At 46.2% G+C, this 20,629-nt stretch overlaps 1 protein-coding gene across 1 annotated transcript in view; it reads right to left on the bottom strand.

Annotated features, from left to right (window-relative positions):
• gps2 (G protein pathway suppressor 2) overlaps nucleotides 1–20,629 on the bottom strand; it is a 50,293-nt gene that overhangs the window by 26,079 nt on the left and 3,585 nt on the right. The window contains exons 3-7 of the mRNA XM_072258273.1: nucleotides 15,503–15,669; nucleotides 11,672–11,790; nucleotides 7,647–7,726; nucleotides 5,108–5,184; nucleotides 3,441–3,609 (exon numbers count right to left, since the gene is read on the bottom strand). Of these exons, the coding sequence (XP_072114374.1) occupies nucleotides 3,441–3,609; nucleotides 5,108–5,184; nucleotides 7,647–7,726; nucleotides 11,672–11,790; nucleotides 15,503–15,669 (612 nt within the window). The remainder of the gene's footprint in view (nucleotides 1–3,440; nucleotides 3,610–5,107; nucleotides 5,185–7,646; nucleotides 7,727–11,671; nucleotides 11,791–15,502; nucleotides 15,670–20,629) is intronic.

Raw genomic sequence — 20,629 nt, 5'->3', positions numbered from 1 at the left:
AACGTCTCAACAGTGGCAGTGACCGGGAATGAGGAAAGGTCCAGCTGACTCCTATCGCCAAATCATATCGTTTCCTCGCGGCCCGGTAGCACATGCTTTGCGGCCCGCTACCGGTCTGCAGCCCGGTGGTTGGGGACTGCTGCACTATCAGTCAGGGGCTCCAAATACACAGGGGTGATAACTCTCCAGAGACCAACTCTGATCTCCAACATTCACTCCTACTAAATGAGGAAAGCTTCGGGAGTAAACCTCAAAGAAAAATCCAGACCTAAGGCAGTGCTTTGTTCAGTTCATTGCTGACTGGTAACTCCTGCGACACCACCGATGCCAAACACTGTTGGTCTCTGCTCTTCCTTTGGGTTCATCAGCGGCGTGGAGAGGGGGAGCCTGCTACATGGGTAACAGCTTGCCCTCCATATCATATTGCACTGGCTTGCATATCTAGACAGCTAGGAGACAATGTCCATGGTTGACCGCAACCAACGGGGACCTCAAACATAGAACAATAGAGCACAGGAACAAACTCTTCAGCCCACAGCAAAGATCCAACCTAATTAATGCCTGAAGAAACTAATTCTTTCTGCCTACGCAATGTCCTTACACTACAGATTCACGTGCCTATGACCTGTCTAATGTACCTCTTGTATCTGCCTCTACCATCATACCAGGCACCCACCATTCTCTCTCTAAAATAACTTGCCTTATCTACCTCCTGTGAACCTTCCCCTTCTTCAACTTCACTTGCCCCATCATTCAAATGTTCCCACAACCAATGCACTCACTTTCAAGAACTCATGTTCTCAATACTTATTGCTTATTTACTTATTATTTCTTTCTTTTTGTCTTCTGCACTCTGGTTGAAAGCTCAAGTTGGGCGGTCTTTCATTGATACTGTTATGGTTATTACTCTATAGATTTATTGAGTATGCCCACAAGAAAATGAATCTAAAGGTTATAGATGGTGACATAAATGTACTTAGACAATAAATTTACTTTGAACTCTCACTGAGGACATTATTGGGACTGGTGGGCTGAGGAGAAACTGGATAGTCTGGGGGACACCCACATACAAAATGCTGGAGGAACTCAGCAGATCAGGTTGTATTTATAGAGGGGAATAAACAATTGACATCTCAATCAGAAACTTCAACTGTTTATTTCCCTCCATAGATGCTGCCTGACCTGATGAGTTCCTTCAGCATTTTGTGTGCGTTGCCAAGGTAAACACAGAAGGTAACACACTGAAACTGAAGGAGCTGGACTTGGTTCGGATCGTGCTGCTACCAGCGCCAGAGAGGTGTTGGTGCGCCAAGGAGGTGTGCAAGTGATCGCTCTTTTTCTAATCGCAAGAACCCGTTTGACACCGTTAATGTGAAATGCTGCAAGTCCAATTCATTGATATATTGGCGGACGGCAGGGGAGTTGCGAGGCCTCGGTAATAGCAAGGACTAGGCCTCAAGCCATGGTGCCGCCTGTCTATAGCTGCCCAGGAGACAGGCTCCAACAGAGGTGGTGTGGCATGGAGTTAGTGCTGCTCCCCCCCCCCCCCCCAAGTGTTCACTCGGCAGAAGACAAGCCATAAGCCATATTGTGTTCGATTGCAGACTGCTGCAATATTCATAAGACTCAGGGTCTTGGACCATATATTTTTTGTGTGACTGCATCTTACTGATATCTGATATGTGGTTGCTGGTATCTTATATGCGCTATGTGCTGTGTATGATCATTGGTACCATGTGTTGCACCTTGGCCCCGGAGTAACACTGTTTCATTTGGGCTGCATTCATGGTTATTCCATGTATAGTTGAATGATAATTAAACTCGAAATTGAAGGATTTTGCTATCTATAATCTTCCTTGTGCCTAGATAGGCTGGGGCTGTTTTCCCTGGAAAGGAGGAGGCTGACCTTATTTAGGATGGAGAGGGTAGGTGGTCATTATCTTTGTCCCCCAGAGTAAGGGAACTAAAACAAGGAGTATAGGTTTTTAAGGTAAGAGGGAGATTTAAAGGGGACTTGAGGGTTGTGTCTCTCTGTGTTCAGTACACGGAACAATCTGCCAGAAGAATTGGTACAGGTGGATAGAGTTACAATGTTGGAAAGGAAAGGTTGAGCGGGATATATACCAGGTGCTTGCAATTGGGGACTAGCTCTCGGTTGGCATGGACTATTTATCGCTGGCATATGTTGTGAAATTTTTTTGACTTTGCAGCAGTACATTGCAATACATAACAGAAAAACATTAATTACAGTAATTTTATATATACATATATAAAATATATATATTTTATACATATATAAAATAGCTAAATTAAATTACTGGTGCAAAAAATAAGAAATAAAGTAGTGAGGTAGTATTCATGGGTTCAACGTCTATTCAGAAATCTGATTGGAGAGGGGAAGATGCCACCTGGTTTAGAGGGCATACTATCAAGAGAGGCTGGATAAACTTGGGATGTTTTTTCTGGAGTGCCAGAGGTTGGGGGGGGGGGGGGGGGGCGTCTGATGGAAGTTTATAAGATTATGAGAGACATAGATAGAGCAGACAGGGAGTATATTTTTCCAGCGTAGAAATGTTTAATACCAGAGGGCATGCATTGAAGGTGAGAGGGGGCAGGCTCAAAGGGGATGTAAGGGGTAAGTTTTTTACTCAGAGAGTGGTGGATGCCTGGAATGCACTGCCTGGTATGGTGGTAGAGGCAAATACATTAGGGACTGTTAAGAGACGTTTGGATAGACACATGGATGTGAGGAAAATGGAGGGATAAGGACGTGGTGTAGGTAGGAGGGATTAGTGTTTGGGTGTTTCTGATTTGCCTTTTAGCTGGATCGGCATAACATTGTGGGCCGAATGGCCTGTTCCTATACTGTACTCGTCTATGTTCTGTGTTAAAACTGCTAAAACTACAAGAAACACTACAATTGCTCCGTACTAATTTTTGTCCAGTGTGAACTCCTGGCAGTCCCCATCTTTCTCCTCCCACTGAAGGCAAAGAGCCCCGTTTTATTAGGCACCAGGGCACACCATCTTTAATTACCAAAGTTAACTAAAGACTACAAATGAATCATAACATGCTGCACCTCACAATGTAGTAACAAACATTTTACAAAATAAACAAGTATCTACATTAAATACAGTATACAAACAACATACACAAATCTACACAGCCGCATTTCTAAAGTGTGTGGCAGGAAAGGCAGCATAAAGGCAACCCCAGTGCATCAGCTTGGTTTAGGACCGATTCTGAGGAAATACCGGGGAAGACCTTGAAGTGCACACACTCAGCACGACGGCGGCAGAATGACAAGGCTACGTTTGCACGTGCCTGTAAATGTGCGCGAGGAGTGCGTTTACCGAGTGCTCTCTGACATAAACACTATAAGTTACAGTGTACAAGACACCAATGTATAACGGACTGTGTGTGCTTCACAGTTGTCTCACCTCGAAGCTGTTGGCTGCTGGTATAAGTCACAGCTTGTCCTGGTCCATAAGGCGGTCCATGCTGTGTCTGGTTAACAGGGTAACTGCTATGTCCTGCTTGGCCAGTCTGATACTGAGGATGGTCACTCTGTGCTGTTGTGAACCCAGCCTGTGCCGTGAATGCACGATTCTGGAGAGACAAACACGAGTGTGAGATGGGGTGGGGGGGGGGGGAGAACGGGCAAGAGGAGAGACAGACAGACAGACAGAGGGAAGGGCAATGAGAAGCAGAATGGGGCAGAAGGAAGGAGAGGTAGATGGGGAAGGGGGAGAGAGAGAGAGGCAGAGAGTAGGCAAACCAATACAAGAGTGGGATGGAGACTTTTAAAATCTGTCTCCAGCATTTTTTGCACATCTCTTTCTGGAACATTCTCTGTTTGCTGTACAACCAATGGAAACACAGGTGCCGGATCACCACATTTATGTAGCACCTCTGCCATTCGGAAGTCGATGCACTCCACACGCAGTGGAATGCCCTCACCCATCTTGAAGATACTGCCCGGAGGAAGGCGATGACAAAGACCCCAGCCATTATCAATACTGTTCAGAGACTATCTGCCTGGTGTCAGTGTTCGCATAACCAGGACTTGTGATATGCACCAGCTGCTCATACAACCATCCACCATCTACTCCCATTACTTCACCAACCCTGATCGGGGGCGGGGGGGGTTGCTAAGCAGGCGCTACACCTTGCCCAAGGTGACCTGCAAGCTAGCGGAGGGAAGGAGCACCTCCTCCGGTAGAGATGTATCTCTACTCCGCCACCAAACGTAACACGTGGATGAATGAAAAATGGAGGCTATGTAGAAGGGGAGGGTTAAATTGATCTTGGAGTTTGTTAAAGGTCAGCACAATGAAGGGCCTGTACTGCTCTATATTTATCTGCTTGATGTCCACGAGGGCAGCATAAAACATGCTGATCTGCTAGAACATGTCAACTTTAAGAAAGAGGATGTGCTGGAACTTTTAAAAGACATTAGGATAGATAAGTCAGAGGATTGAGTCTAAGAGCCGCAAGGTAATGTTGTAGCTTTGTAAGACCCTGGTTAGACCACACTTGGATGCTGCATAGATTGAAGAGCATGTCTTATGAGGATAGGCTGAGTGAAATAGTGATTTTTTTTCTTGGAGTGTAGAAGGTTGAAAGGTGACTTGAAAGAGGTGTACAAGCTGATAGGAGGCATAGATTGACTGGAAATTGCTAATATGAGGGGGCATAAATTTAAGGTGATTGGAGGGAAGTATAGGGGATGTCATAGGTAGCTTCCCTCCCTCCACACAGAGTGTAGTGGGTGTGTGAAACATGTTATCAGGGGAGGTGGTGGACCGATACATTAGAGGCTTTTAAGAGACTCTTAGATATGCACAAGGGTGATAGGAAAATAGAGAGATATGTAGGAGAGAAGGGTAAGATTGATCTTAGAGTAGGTACAAGGGTCAGCACAACAAAGGGCCTGTACTGTGCTCTGATGCTCTACGAGGGAGGACAGGCTGCAGCTACTTTGGGGGAGGGTGGGGCGGGGAAACTGAAGACAAGGTTGAAAGCAGGATAGGACGGAGCTGCAAGCTTGCAGCACCCAACCGTGCACCCTCCACCCGCCCCACGGCTCTGAGCCCAGAGAACCCACCTGCGCAATGGCCCCGGAGGTGAACATCTGTGACTTTGGACGATCTCCCAGCAGTCCAACCGGTCTCCCGTGGCCTTCTGAAAGGAAAGGAGAACAGGTGAGGTGAAACACCGGCTGCTTGTGGCAACTGGGATGGAGGGTTAGGACAGAGGGTGTTCTGAGAAGATGGGGGAGGATGTAGAGGATGAACTTTTGTGGACAGTTATTACCCCTCAACCATCAGGATCTTGAACCAGAGGGGATGCCTCAGTCGTCCCATCACTGAACTGTTCCCACAACCCACAGACTCACTTTCAAGGCCACTTCTACCCAGGTTCTTGATATTTATTATTATTTCTTTCTCTTTGTGTTTGCTCTATTGTCTTTTGTACATCGGTTGCTTGTACATCTGTTTAGTCTGGTCTTTCATCGATTCTATTGTGGTCCATGTATTCACAGTGAATGCCTGCAAGAAAGTTAGTCACAACAGGTTACAGTGGATGACTGTGACGTCTCTGTGCCTCGACATGCCCTTCGCTCTCAATGGAGTGTTGCAGAAACCGCCTTCCCGGCCGTTGGACCTCACTGTGGATCTTATCCACCCAGCCTACCGGAGCTGACTTTGCTTACTGGGACAGACATGTCCCTGTCTCACCCATGGTAGGCGGCCCATCGGCTACACACACCTGGTTTAGTCCACCTGTCAAAGCAGTGTACTGGTGTGGTCGCTGTCGCAAGTGAACAGGTGAGAGCTGAGCGTCAGGTGAGGCTCAAAGGTGAACGAGCTGCTCCAGAATGGACATGACAAACCCCTACACCAAAGGTGCTATCCCTCCCTGGACACTTTACACATAGCAGTAGTAACCAAACTGTAAAATTATCAATAAATACCCAACCAGACACACTAGAGAGAGACTGCAGATGTTGGAAATCAAGATCAACACTTTTCCCTTCTTCCTCCTCCACCCCATTCTCCCTTATTTCTCTGGCATCGTTACCCCTCCTCTTTGTCCTTCACCACCCTCACGAACTGCTGATACATTCAGCTTCCTCACCTTCTTCCCCATACTTCATGGTCTATTGCCCTCTCCTTTAAGATTCTCTCCTCTTCAGCCATATGACCTCCATCCCTCTCACATGATTCCCTTCTCAGCTCCTCATCCTGCCCTCCTGCCATCTCCCTCTCATCTGAAGAAATTTGGTATGTCACAAAAGACACTTGCAAATTCCTACAGATGTACTGTGGAAAACATTCTAACCAGCTGCATCGCCGTCTGGAATGGGGGGGTGGGGCTACTGCACAGAATCGAAAGAAGCTGCAAAGAGCAGCAAACTTAAGTCATCCTCATGGGCATTAGCCATTGTGGTATCCAGGACATCTTTAAGGAGCCATGCCTGAAAAAGGTGACATCCATCATTAAAAACCCCCATCGCCCAGGTCATGCGTTATTCTCATTGCTACCACCAGGAAGGAGGTACAGGAGCCTGAAGGCACCACTCAGCGATTCAGGAACAGTTTCTTCCTCTGCCATCCAATTTCTGAATGGACATTGAACCCATGAGGACGACCTCACTACCTTGTTCCTCTCTACTGTATATACCTTTTTTCCCCACTATATACAGTATTTGTGATAGTTTTTTTCTGTTATTAAGCATTGTGTTGCACTGCTGTTGTCAAACAACAAATTTCATAACATAGGCTGGTGATAATAAAATTGATTCTGATTCAAAGGCAGTAAGGAGCAAGGGAGACCAGCAAAAAGGGGCTTTCCAAACAACAATGGACATTAGCAAGCAATTTGTCATCATCATTATGTGCTGTGTCGTATGACGTGGGCAGTCATGGTCTTGCCATGATGTCATGTGGGGGTGTGGCTTATTCTGATTGTTGAAGGTCGATTTGTCGTGATTGGTTAGTTTAGAGACTGTCCGTTTTTCCCATTGGCTAGCTGTGTGGTGTCAAATTTCAAGTCGCATGTGGAAGAGGTTTGCTCTCACTTTTGTTTAGTGGAAGCAGTGCACACGACCATCAGGAAGGTATGCTCTGCAAGTGCTTTTAACTAAGTATGTTTGTTGAATATTCAGTTTTGTTGTATCTTTAACTTAGGGGATATGGATGTTTGGATGAACTTTTACTGCTTGTAAACAAATGATTAATATATTTATTTGCAGTCCGAGTTTTCTGTCTCACTTGCCAGACCCGTGAACCAGATTCAGCCTTACACATGACCGTGATTGTTCTTGGCAAATTCTTCCACAGAAGTGGTTCGCCATTGCCTTTTTTGGGGAAGTGTCTTTACAAGACAGGTGATGCCAGCCATTACCAATAATGCCTGGCATCAGTTGGCGCAGATCCAGGGTTTGTGATATGCACTGGCTGCTCATGCGACCATCCACAACCTGTTCCCATGGCTTCACGTAACCCTGATTTGGGGTGGGGAGGGGGTTGGCGGGGGACTGCAAGTAATTACAGATTGCAAATTCAGAGGTGATGTCAGGAACATGCACACACCGCTACACTGGAAGGGGGATAATGGCAAGCAGGCGAATGTACTCTTACCTTGTACATTGATCAGATGTGGGCCAGAATGGATCGCCAGAGCCTGTGGGTATGCTGCCTGTGTCAGGGTGCTCAAGTCACTGGGAACGCAAGGTACAAGAGAGAAGAGTAATTAAAGTGATGGCTCACTGGCTTGAGATGGGTCCGTGACTCTCCCACATTTGCCTTTGGATCTCAGAGATCTTCACGAATCTGAGCCAGGCGGTAATCACCAGGATGCCATTTGCCCACAGAAATGCAACTGCTCTCTCTCACAGAAGGGCAGTTGAGTTCCCCACAGAAAAATGCCACTGAGTTCTCCACCTCATTTGGAGGTGACACAGCACCACAGTGGTTAGCATAACTCTATTACTTGGGGTTGATTCCCAGTGCTGTCTGGAAGGAGTTTCCACATCCTCCCCACGACTATGAGTTTCCTCTGGGTGCTATGGTCTCCCCCCCCCACCACATTTCAAAGACCGTAAGACACAGGAGTATAATCAGGCCATTCGGCCCATTGATTCTGCTCTGTCATTCTATCATGGCTGATTTATTATCCCTCTCAACCCCATTTCCTTCCTTCCTCTCCGTTACCTTTCGCACCCTGACTAATCAAGAACCTACATTTTTGCACTTTCTTCAACAATTATATCAATTAAGTTTTGTAGTTCTTCCTCCGTACTTGCAATTAACACAGTGTCATCTGCATATCTGAAATTACTGATGTTTTCCCCACCAACTTTGATTCCCAAGATGTCTTATTTTTTGTAATATTGTTTCACTGTACACATTAAATAAATCAGGGGAGAAAACATACCCTTGTCTAACAGAATGTATGGTGATATCCAAAAAGGAGGAGGATCCTATCTGCAGGCTGAGAATAAACGGGGAAGACATAAAACAAGTTCAGAACTTTTGCTACTTAGGAAGCTGGGTGACATCAGATGTCAGGTGCGATATAGACATCAAAAGAAGAACAGGGATGGCAAAAGACACCTTTACGAGAATAAAGAGTATACTGACCAACACTAAACTAGGCATGACAACCCACCTCAGAGTACTGAAATGTTACATTTATCCAGTTACGTTATATGGCTCAGAATGTTGGACAATATCTAGTAACATGAGGAAACAAATTGTAGCAGCAGAGATGTGGTTTTTGAGGAGGATGCAAAGAATATCATGGACAAAACGAATATGTAACGAGGATGTCATGAACAGAGCAAACACAAAAAGAGAATAATGTATGAGATCATAAAAAGGCAACATAACGTCATTGGACATGTGATTAGGAAAGAGGAGTTAGAATGCACGGTATTTATGGGAAAGACCGAAGAGAGGAAAGCAAGAGGAAGACAAAGACAAATGATGATGGAGACAGCAGCCAGAGAACTGGAAATGAATACCAATGAATTGATCCACTTGACCCGAAACAGGAGTGTGTGGGCCATGGCAGTCAAAGCTCAGACTGGGCATGGCACCTGATGATGACGATGATGATCAACCTCCACTTTAAATATACCCAATGACTCGCCTACAGGTTAGTAGGTTTAATTGGTCACAAAGGTGTAATTGGGTGAAGCAAGCTTGGTGGGTCAGAATGACCTGCTCCATGCAGTATCTCTGAATAAAATAATTAGCTTGTTCGTTATGCACCATGTCATATGATGTAGGCGATCATGGTCTTTCCACGACCATGATTATTCTTGGCAAATTTTTTGACTTAAATGGTTTGCCATTGCTGCCTGCTGGGCAGTGTCTTTACAAGATGGTGACCCCAGTCATTATCAATACTCCTCAGTTTGTCAATGGTCACATAACCAGGACTTGTGATATGCACCAGCTTCTAACATGACCATTATGACCATTCACCACCTGCTCCCATGGCTTCATGTGACCATGATCCGGGGGGGGGGAGAGGAGGGCTAAGCAGGTGCTACACCTTGTCCAAGAGTGACCTGCAGGCTAGCGGAGGGAAGCAGCACCTTACACCTCCTTTGGTAGAGTCATTTCTCCACCCTGACAACCAAAATAATTTAATAATTAAATCTAACACAGGAGCGTGAGAGTTCTGGGTTTGGTGCCACATGCAGGCTGGTTGCATTGAATGACAATGGGTCTAACGCCCTTGAAGGGAGTTCGTCTCAGTTGTTGGGGAGGCCTTAAGCTAATTTTGCAGGGAATAGCTCAAGGGAGTAGAGTTACTAATGGGGGAGGCAGGTGGAAGTACAGTCCTATTGAAAAGGAAGACTGCCTGTTTAGTTGATACAGCAGACACATATCTATCTGATAAGGCACATGGAGGAATGTAAGACTGTATCACATCTATTTTAATCAGCAAGACCGATGAACTTGAGAGCTTCTTCATATCACCTGGGAATATGAAATTGTTACCGTCACAGAGATGCATTTGAATGGAGCAAAGGGCTGGCAAGGCAACCTTCCATAAGACATAGGAGCATAATTAGGACATTCGGCCCAACGAATCTGCACTGCCATTACATCGTGGCTGGTTTATTTTCTCTCTCAACCCCATTCACCTAGCTTCTCCATAATCCCGACTAATCAAGAACCTATGAACCTCCACTTTAAATATACCCAATGACTTGGCAACAAATTCCACAGATTCACCATCCTCTGGCTAAAGATAGCATTTGATGGCTCTGATCTTATATTCACTGGAGTTTAGAAGAATAGGGGGAAGGGGACGGAGTGATCTCATTGAGGGCAACTGAATATCGAAGGCCAAAAGAGAGTGGATGTTTCCAATGATAGGAGAGTCTAGGACCAGAGAGCACAGGTGCAGAAGCATGCCTCTTTTCAAGGTACAGAAGGTTCAGGTATGAACGGGTGAAAGCTGCATATGGATTAAGGAGCCCGTTGATGGGAGACCATGAGGACGCCAGAAGCAGGCTGTTCAACTATGTGTGAACCCCTCCCACATGTGAGTGACTAACCCATTAACTATCACAACAGTAGGGGAGAGGTGTGCAAAGCAGGTGGACATATGAAATGTAAAGGTCATGAAAGATAAATAGATTGGTGTTATTTGTCATATGTACATTGAAACGTACAGTGAAATGCAACATTTTTGTCAAAACAAATTAGTAAAGATTGTGCTGGTTAAATATCGCCATGCTTCCAGTGCCAACATAGCATGCCCACAACTCACTAACCCTAACCATACGTCTTTGGACTGTGGCAGGAAACCCACATGGTAACAGGTAGAATGTACAAACTGCACTGGGGATCTGAACCGCAATCTTACAGCTAGCCGCTGTGGTGGTATGTCGCGTAGCAGTTAGAGCTACATCAGTGTTAGGATGTATTCTGGAATTATGGTACATCACAAATATTAATTTCAACAGCAACCAGTCTTCAAACCTCAACCTGGATTGTAGATTGAGTTTAAAATGCAGCTCAGAACAATGATGTTCTTGGAGCTGCAGATTAGGGTTGATTGCAAACCATGAAACACCCCATTGACCTAAGATGTCTGCATATGCATGAATGAATCCAGGAGTCAATGGGGATTAACACTCATTTTGGGCATCTGGTGTGTGGGTGTGAAGATGGAGGTGTTTGAAAACTATATGTAATTCAAAGGAAGTCTTGTAGATACATTGTAAGTATAGAACAGTCCTGCTGTTAACTTTGATCTTTAGCATATAAAAATGTCATGTAATATTGCAGCAGGGAGCCTCTCCTAAGAGTATGATGCCTGCTCGTGTGGTGAATAAAGCCTTCTAAATCACCAGCTTCAGTGTCTTCCGGTGCCCAATCACAATCACAACACTCAGCACAATTACAATGTGGTGGATTGGGAAATTATTGATCATGTAAGATTTTACTTGATGCAGTGGGATTTCCAGTTTAGAACCTGTCACATCTCAATTCAAACTTCATCAAGCTGCAAGGGAGGAATCACACTTGTGGTGGGTCAGCGCTTGCACCTGGCAAATATTTAACAGCAGCTGGTAAGTTCTCCCGCCCTATATTTTTTAGGCGTCGAGAGAGAAAGAAAACAGCTGAAGCAAGCTTTGTACCTCTGTTCCTTCATCTTGGCCCGTCGCTTTTCCTCCTCGTGCAGGACCTTCTTCAGCTGCAGGAAGAGCTGGTGCTTCTCCGCCTGCAGACTCTGCAGCTTCAGTTCCATCTTGGAGATCTGGTGGGGTGGGGGAAGATTCAACAACGTTTAGTGTCATCTCTAGCACACAAGTATAAAGGTGAATGAAATAATTGTTACTCCTGATCTGATGCAGCACAACAAAAATCCCAAAGGATTTAATAAATACAATAAATATAAATATATAACTTCTTTCCACAGTGGAATTGTATGTCCATAGAGTGATGCTAGGCTGTACATAAGATGACTGATAGGAAATAAAGGAGTGGTGGAATTAGTGGGTGGAGGTGTTGATCAGCCTTACTGCTTGGGGAAAGTAACCACCTGGTGGTCCTGGTGTGGTGCCACATAGCCTCCACCCCGATGAGAGTGGAGGAACAATCCATGACCAAGGTATGTGGAAGCCTTCATGATGTTACTGGCCATTCTCCTGTATATCTGTCCTTGATGGCTGGTAGGCTGGTGCACTGGCCAGTTTTGTCTACTGTTGTACAGCCTTCCTGTCCACTGTGGTGCAGCTCATCTGGACGCTCTCTACAGCCTCCTCAGAAAGTAGAGCAACACACACAAGATGCTGGAGGCATTGGTGAGTTTTCTTTATCATGTATTCTGGGACCATGCGAGGTTGTGCGAGATGTGCACTCTCAGAGTTTGAAACTGCTCGCAGTTTCCACTGCTGTGCCACTGACGTAAAAGTGGAGGGGGGGGGGCTCTCCTGAAGTCGATAACCACCTTTGTCCTACTGACATTAAGGAAGAAGTTATTTGCCTGGCACCAGGCCTCGAGATCTTCCACCTCTTCTCTGTAGGCCGTCTCATTGTTATTGGTGATGAATGAACAGATCAAGAGGTGAGGTTGTGGCTTGGAGATAATGCAGTCGGAACACTGGAGAACAGTACATTAGCCATACACTTCAGGGCACCCTATTGAAATTGCCCTCAAAGTTCAAAGTAAATTTATTATCAATGTATGCATGTTATCAAAGTATGTTACCATATACTGCATTGAGATTCATTTTCTAGCATGCATTTACAGGAAAAAAACAATATTGTCCAAAAAACTATACTGTACATTGGGTGTCGGGGTGGTGATTTATCTCTACCAAAGGAGGTGTAAGATGCTCCTTCCTTCCACTAGCCTGCAGGTCACCCTTGGGCAAGGTGTAGCACCTGATTAGCACCCCCACCCCCCAGATCAGGGTCACGTGAAACCATGGGATCAGGTGGTGGATGGTCGTACGAGCAGCCGGTGCATATCACAAATCCTGGTTATGTGACCACTGACGCCAGGCAATCTCTAATGGCTGGGGGCACCTGTCTTGTAAAGACACTGCACATCACTTCTGTAAAAAAAATTTGCCAAGAACAATCATGGCTATGGAACGACCATGATCGTCCACGTCACACCTCACAGTACATAAGGATAATGATGATACAGTACCATACGTAAACAGACAAAAACAGGAAGACATCAATGTGGTAAAGAGACCTTCCTCAGTGCTCTGAGACCTAGAATCCCTTCTCCAGTTGAGAATACCTGACTCTGCCGCCATCCTTTGCTTCGGTTAAGCTGAAGGATTTTACCAATGGGTTCTGTTATAGTTTACACTTTGCTCCCAATCTCCACTCTGCCCTGCCCATAACAGTGCTCCTGGTATGGACTTCTCTACTTCAGTGAGACACGACATTGGGGGCTCTGGTTTCAGCCCGAAACGTTGACTGTTTATTCTACTCCACGGATACTGCCTGACCTGCTGAGTCCCCCCAGCATTTTGTGTTTGTGTTGTCTCAGCATTGCCTCGGCAACATCCCTAACTCCCAGCCATCACCCCGGCTGTAGGAATACTCCAGCACTGCTGCCACCCAGTGGCCACTTTCAGAACAGGAATCACTTTCGGCGGCACTGTGCCATCTTTAATAGTTCTGCAGTCTCAGTTACAGTGACTGGGATACAACCTTGGGGTGGGGGAGGTGAGTGTGTGCGTGTGTGTTTGCGTGCATAATTTTCTCTAACATCTGGTAATTTCTCTCCCCCCCTTCCATTCCCTATCCTGGCTCCCCTCTTACCTCTTCTCTGACACCTATCACCTCCCTCCTCCTTCCCTTTCTCCCACTGTCCACACTCCCATCAGATTCCTTCTTTTTTAGCCCTTTACCCTTTCCACCTCTTACCTCCAAGCCTTTCACTTCATCCCTCGACCCCACCCACCCATCTCCCCCCTCACCTGGCTTAACCTACCACCTGCCAGCTTGTACTCTTCCCCCAGCCCCACCACCTTATTATGGCTTCTTCCCCCTTCCTTTCCAGTCCTGATAAATGGTCCTGGCCCAAAACATCGACACTTTATTCCTTTCCATAGATGCCACCTAACCTGCTGAGTTCTTCCAGCATTTTGTGTGTTTTACTCTGGATTTCCAACATCTGTAGATTCAAAGTTCAAAGTATATTTATTTTTTTTTGCAGGTGAGGCGGTCAGGGACTTTTACAGTCGCTGTTTCTCCCCTGCAGGTGAGGGGGTCAGGATTGTTATTATCACTGTTTTTTCCCTGTTGGTGAGGGGGTTGGGGTCTGTTATCGTCACTTTTTTTCTGCGGGGGATTTTGGGATCTGCGAGTTTTGTTTCTTTTCTTTTTCATGCTGGGGGAGGGGGTGCGGGAGTTGATGCATTTTCTTCCATCAGCTGCCATGGTCTTTCTGTATTTCATGGCTAGCCAGCAAAGACGAGTATCTGAATTGTATAGTACATGCATACTTTGACCATAAAATGAACCTTTGACCAAATGAACTCAATTAAAAAAAAGGACCGACACCCAACACAGAGAGAAAAAAAAACACATCATGCAAACAATAAAAGCAAGCAACAGCGTTCAGAATGAAATTGTTTATAGACCCGAAGCAAGCCCATCACCTCAGTCGCAGGTCATCACACAGCAGGGCAAATTGCCGTGAATTTTGCAGACAGTAAGCCTGGAGCAAGGCACAGCCTCTGAGCTGAGGAGAGTGGAGTAAACGTCCTGGAGTAGACCCACCCCCCACCTCGACACCCTTCCTTTCCAGTCCATCAGGCCCGGCGTTTAAATTGTGCAAACTCCGGGTTGTCCCCCACACTCCAGCGCTGCTGCAGCGACATGCTCTGGGCCAATTCCAGCCCATAGTCAACCATTCCAAATCGACATGGCGCCTCGATGGATCCAAACTCACTCCCGTTTCAGCTGACAGGCTCTGAAACAACTCCGCTTCAACTTTTCTCCACTCTACTCGCTCCAACTCCATCTCTGACCCTGACTTCGTCTTGAACACTCCTCAACCTCACTCCCGCCACTCAATCATGCCTCAGCTTCACACCCACCTGCCTCGACCCTCGGATCAGCCTCCCTTTTGCTCGCTACCTCATTGTTTGCAGTGATAGCTTACCACAATTTTGAACAGAGAAGAAGTGCTACTGATGGAGTATTCAGTCGTGTTTCTTGGTTTGCATCTGCCAGTAAGCTGTTGCCCATCTTCAGCAGGATCACCTTATACCAGAGGTCTCATGTGTTTATGAATTCACGTACCTCTATCAGATCACCCTTTAATCTCCTACATTCTTGGAAATAAAGTCATAGGCTACGCAACCCCTCTTTATGACTCTGGCCTCCGAGTCTCATCAACATCCTGGTAAATCTTTTCTGCATTCTTCTTAACTTTACTCCATCACTCCTCCAACAGGGTAGAACAGAATTCTGACTGTCCTATCCATCACCCCACTTACTTGTTCTTTTGTCTCTTCCAGCGACATCCTCTCCTCCATCTCTTTCTTCCTCTTCCGCTCTTGCTCCTCCCTCATCTTCTGTTCCATCATCTTGTCCACCTCCTCCTCCTCTGTAACGGCCACAGGAGCAGGATCAATAATTAAGACTTGGCTCTGCAAAATGGCTCCTGCTTTGGGGAAGGGCAGGCCAGAAAGCCTTTGTTTACAGATTTTTCCATTCTAGGGAAACTCATAGCAAACCCCCAGATCCCCACTTTCTGCAGAAACTACTTTGGAGAAAACCACAAGAGACACGAATGGCATGCTGGCTTTTAATTCAAGGTGGCTGCATTATAAGTCAATGTAAGTTGTGGACCCTTTATCTGAAAAAAAGGATATACTGGCATGGGAGAGGATCCAGAGGAGGTTTACAAGAATGATCCTGGGAATTACAGGGTTATCAGAAGAAAAGCATTTGATGGCTCTGCAACAGGCCCATTTAATCACAGGAAAAGCGTGCAAATATCACACAGACAGCGCCAGGGGTCAGGATTATGAGCTGTTCCACAGTGGGATACAGTTGATGGGAGTTGGGTAGACAGACAGGATTGAAGTACCATCAGTAGAAATGGAATTCATCTGAAATGGAACAAAGGAGGATGTAGAGAGGATGTTTCCTTTTTTTTTGGCGTGGGGAAGGGGAGTCTGGGACCAGAGGGCACAGCCTCAGAATGGAAGGACATTCCTTTAGAACAGAGATGAGGAGGAATTTCTTTAGCCAGAGGGTGGTAAATCTCTGGAACTCAGTGCCATGGATGGCTGTGAAGGCCAAGTTATCGGTGTATTTAAAGCAGAAGTGGACAGGTTTCTGATTAGGCAGGGCATCAAAGGTTACGGGGAGAAGGCAGGAGAATGGGGTTGAGAGGGAGAATAAATCAGCCATGATGGATTCGTGGACCAGACTCAATGGGCCAAATGGTCCAATTCCGCTCCTATATCTGACAGGCTATGTTAAGAACATGGCAAACTATAACTGAAGGCTCCTCAACCACCCTCTGCGTTTGAATGATTGCTGGTCATCGAACCTCACCCTGTCTATTTCTGCATCTTATTTGTGCAGCGACCAACAGAGGTGCTCAGTTCGGATCAGCCCTAAAATCAGGAGCAGGTTTTAAGCCTAAAATGAAGAAGCACTTTCCCATGGTAGTGAGATCCTGGAACTTTCTGCCCGGCTAGGTTGCGGGGTTGGGTGGGACGGAGACCACTGTAGCTGTATTGTATAATGCTATTACAACAGCACGACCCGGATTCCTTTCTCACTGATGTCTACAAGGAGGCTGTACATTCTCCCCATGACTGTGGGGGTTTCCTCCGGGTGCTCCGGTTTCCTCCCACTGCCCACAGAGACACTGGTTGATAGGTTAATTGTTACGTTGGTTTAACTGGGTGGCGGGGGCTCATTGTGCCAGGGTGGCCTGTCACTGTGCTGTCCATCTCTAAAATAAAATAAAAACACAGCCTTATTGATTGTGGATTAGAGAAGAGAACTGCAACTCTACGGTGGAATTAAACTACAAGTCAAATATCATCCGATGAATGATGGGACAGTGACAAGAATTTGCACAGCCTTCCTCATTAAGAATTCCTCTGTTCATTTAAGTCAGCAATTCCCAACCTTTCTTATGCCATGGAGCCCCTACCATTAACTCAGAACTCAGAGCCAGAATCTGGTTTAATATCATCAGCATACATCATGCAATTTGTTGTCTTTGTGGCAGCAGTGCGATGCAATACATAAAAATAATTATATACTCACTTTCTGTAATTCACGTTTTTTCTCTATTATCATGTATCGCATTATACTTCTGCCACAAAGACAACAAACTTCACAATGTATGCTGGTGACAGATATATGTTAAATAATTAGTGTCAATGTAATAGAAACAATAGTGAAGGAGAGTTCATGGTTTCAATGTCCGTTCAGAAATCTGATGGCAGAGGGGAAGAAGCTGTTCCTGAATCGCTGAGTGTGTGCCTTCAGGATCCTGTACCTCCTCCCTGATGGAAACAAGGTATGACCTGGGTGGTGGGGTGCTTAATGACGGACACCACCTTTTGGAGGCATTGCTCCTTGAAGATGTCCTGGATAAGACGCAGGTTAGAGCCCGTGATGGGGCTGATTGAGTTTATAACTCTCTGCAGCTTATTTCAATCCTGTGTAATAACCCCCCCCCATACCATACTGTGATGCACCCAGTTAGAATACTCTCCACAGTACATCTGTGGAAATTTACGAGTTTCTCTGGAGACATACCAAATCTTCTCAAACTCCAAATGAAATACAATTGCTATTGTGCCTTCTTCATAGCTGCATCGATATGTTGGGCCTAGGTTAGATCCTCAGAGATATTGACATCTAGGAACTAGAAATTGCTCACCTTTCCACTTCTGATCCCTCGATGAGGACTGGTGCAGTTTCTCTCATTTTACACTTTCTGAAGTCTACAATTAGTTCTTTGGTCTTACTGACACTGAGTGCGAGGTCACTGCTGTGACACCACTCAACTAGCTGATACATCTCACTGAGGAGTCCATGGACCCCAGGTTGAGAAGCTTAAATTTTAAGGGGGATTCTCCTTCATTCCGGTGGAATCTCAATCCCACCTACCGACGCAATCCCTGTGCTCGACATCCCACCGTGGTACAGTGAGTAGGAGCTCTGCCTCATAATCCTGACCCCCAGTGCCGTCTGCACATTCTTCCTGTGAACAAATACAAACGTAGCTTTGCCCAAGCCAAAGGCACAAGGGCTGATAGTTTAATTGACCTGTAGGTTAATTGAAGTGGTTGTGCTGATGAGAGGTTGAGGCTGGGGTTGTTGATGAGAGTGTGCAGACAATAAAAATAAACTGGAGTGAGAGTGAATGGGCAGCTGGTGGTCAGTACTGGTTCAGCAGACTCGGGGGGGGGGGGGCCTGCTTCTGTGCTGTCATTCTCTTTGACTCCCTATGTTTTTGATGTTTTTAATCAATAGGATAAAAGCGTAGCATGTTAACCTATGCTTTTATGGTTAACACACATTAATCTTTGCCTTGGTTCCTCAAGGTTGTAATGGCGCTAAGTTGCCACTACCTATTAAGTGCTCCCAATGGCGTGCACCTCAGCTTTCGGCCTTCACGGATGTCTGAGCTACTAAGCTGGGCAGACCCATCTCCACTGACCGGAGAAGGGGCAGACGGGTTACTGGCACCTTAAAACCAGTTGCCTCAAGCAGATGGGGCTCGTCAGCTCCTCTGCGAGGAGGAAAACTCTGATCACAAACCTCCACTGCCTTGATGCTACACCCACTCATGGGTTAGGCTTCGGGAGTAAACCCTGAGGGAAAAATCGAGAGCTGGAGTCCCGAAGGCAGTCCTACTTGAGTTCAACGCTGACTGGCAACTCCTGTGACACTTCCGGTGCCAAACTGTATCGGTCTTTCCTATTCCTTTGGGTTGGTTAGCTGCGTGGAGAGGGGGAGCTTGCTACATGGGCAACAGCTTGTTCTCCATATTGTACTGACCTGGCTTGCGTATCCAGACAGCTAGACGCAACATCCGTGGTTGACCTTGGCCAGTGGAGACCTCAGAGAAGTAATGCCTCACACCACGTATTGCTCATTCTCCATCCCAAATCTTTTCCTTTTAATCTTGATATTGAAGCAAGGGCCTCACAACACTGAGCCATGGGCACTTTTGTAATGCAAGGTTCCTATATCCACACTCACAATGCACTGGAGGAACTCAGCAGATCAGTCAGCATCAGTTGAAAAGATTAGTCGACGTTTTGGGCCAAAACCCTTCGTCAGGACTGAAGGAAGAACTTTGGGGAGGGTTTGAAGAATGCTGGTAGTTGAAAAAAACAGTAATTTGAAAGACAAAGCACATCTTTCCCTCTCCACCCCTCTCCGCTTTCCACAGGGATCGATCCCTCTGCGACTCACTTATCCGCACGTCCATCCCCATGGATCTCCCACCCGGCACTTATCCCTGTAAGCGTAAGTGCTACACCTGTCCCTACACCTCCTCTCTTGCCACCATTCAGGACCCCAAACAGTCCTTCCAGGTGAGGCAACACTTCACTTGTAGTCTGTTGGGGTCATCTATTGCATCCGGTGACCCCGGTGCAGCCTCCTCTACATTGGTGAAACCCGACGCAGATTGGGGGACCGCTTCGTCGAGCACCTCCACTCTGTCCGCCACAACAGACAGGATCTTCTGGTAGCCACCCAGTTCAACTCTGCTTCCCATTCCCATTCAGATATGTCCATACATGGCCTCCTCTACTGCCATGATGAGACTAAACTCAGGTTGGAGAAGCAACACCTCATATACCATCTAGGTAGTCTCCAGCCCCTTGGTATGAACATAGAATTCTCCAACTTCCAGTAATTCCCTTCCCCTATCCCTATTTCACATCACCTCCCTCATAGTTCCGCCTCCTTCTACTACTGCATATTGTTCTCCTGCCAATCACCTCCCTGCTTCCCCTCCCCCACCCCTTTGTCTTTCAAATTACTGTTTTTTTCAACTACCAGCATTCTTCAAACCCTCCCCAAAGTTCTTCCTTCAGTCCTGACGAAGGGTTTCGGCCTGAAACGTCGACTAATCTTTTCAACTGATGCTGACTGACCTGCTGAGTTCCTCCAGCGCATTGTGAGTGTTCCTTTGACAACTGCATCTGCAGATTATTTTGTGTTTCCTATATCCACACAACAGGGTCCCAACTAAAGCAACAGGTGAAACACACGCAAAACGCTGGAGGAACTCAGCAGGTCATGCAGTACATATGGGATGGCTAAAGGAAAAGGACAGTGGACCACAGAAAGAAAGGAAGGAGGAGGGGAACCAGGTGGAGGTGAGGAGAACAAAAGGAGTTTAAAAAAAAAACAGAATAGGGAATAGAAAAAGGGAGAAAGGGGGAGGGAATTACCAGAAGTTAGATAAATTGATGCTCATGCCATTAAGGTGGAGGCTACCCAGAGGGAATTTGAGGTGTTGCTCCTCCAGTCTGAGAGTGGCCTCATCATGATGGTCAAGGAGGCCATGAATACATGTCAGAAAGGGAACAGGGAGTTAAACTGCGGAGGTCAGAGTGAAGGTGCTCGAC

This window comes from Mobula birostris, chromosome 5, assembly GCF_030028105.1.
Source record: "Mobula birostris isolate sMobBir1 chromosome 5, sMobBir1.hap1, whole genome shotgun sequence".
In the NCBI taxonomy this organism is placed as follows: Eukaryota; Metazoa; Chordata; class Chondrichthyes; order Myliobatiformes; family Myliobatidae; genus Mobula; species Mobula birostris.
This window is presented reverse-complemented; position numbering and strand designations above follow the sequence as displayed.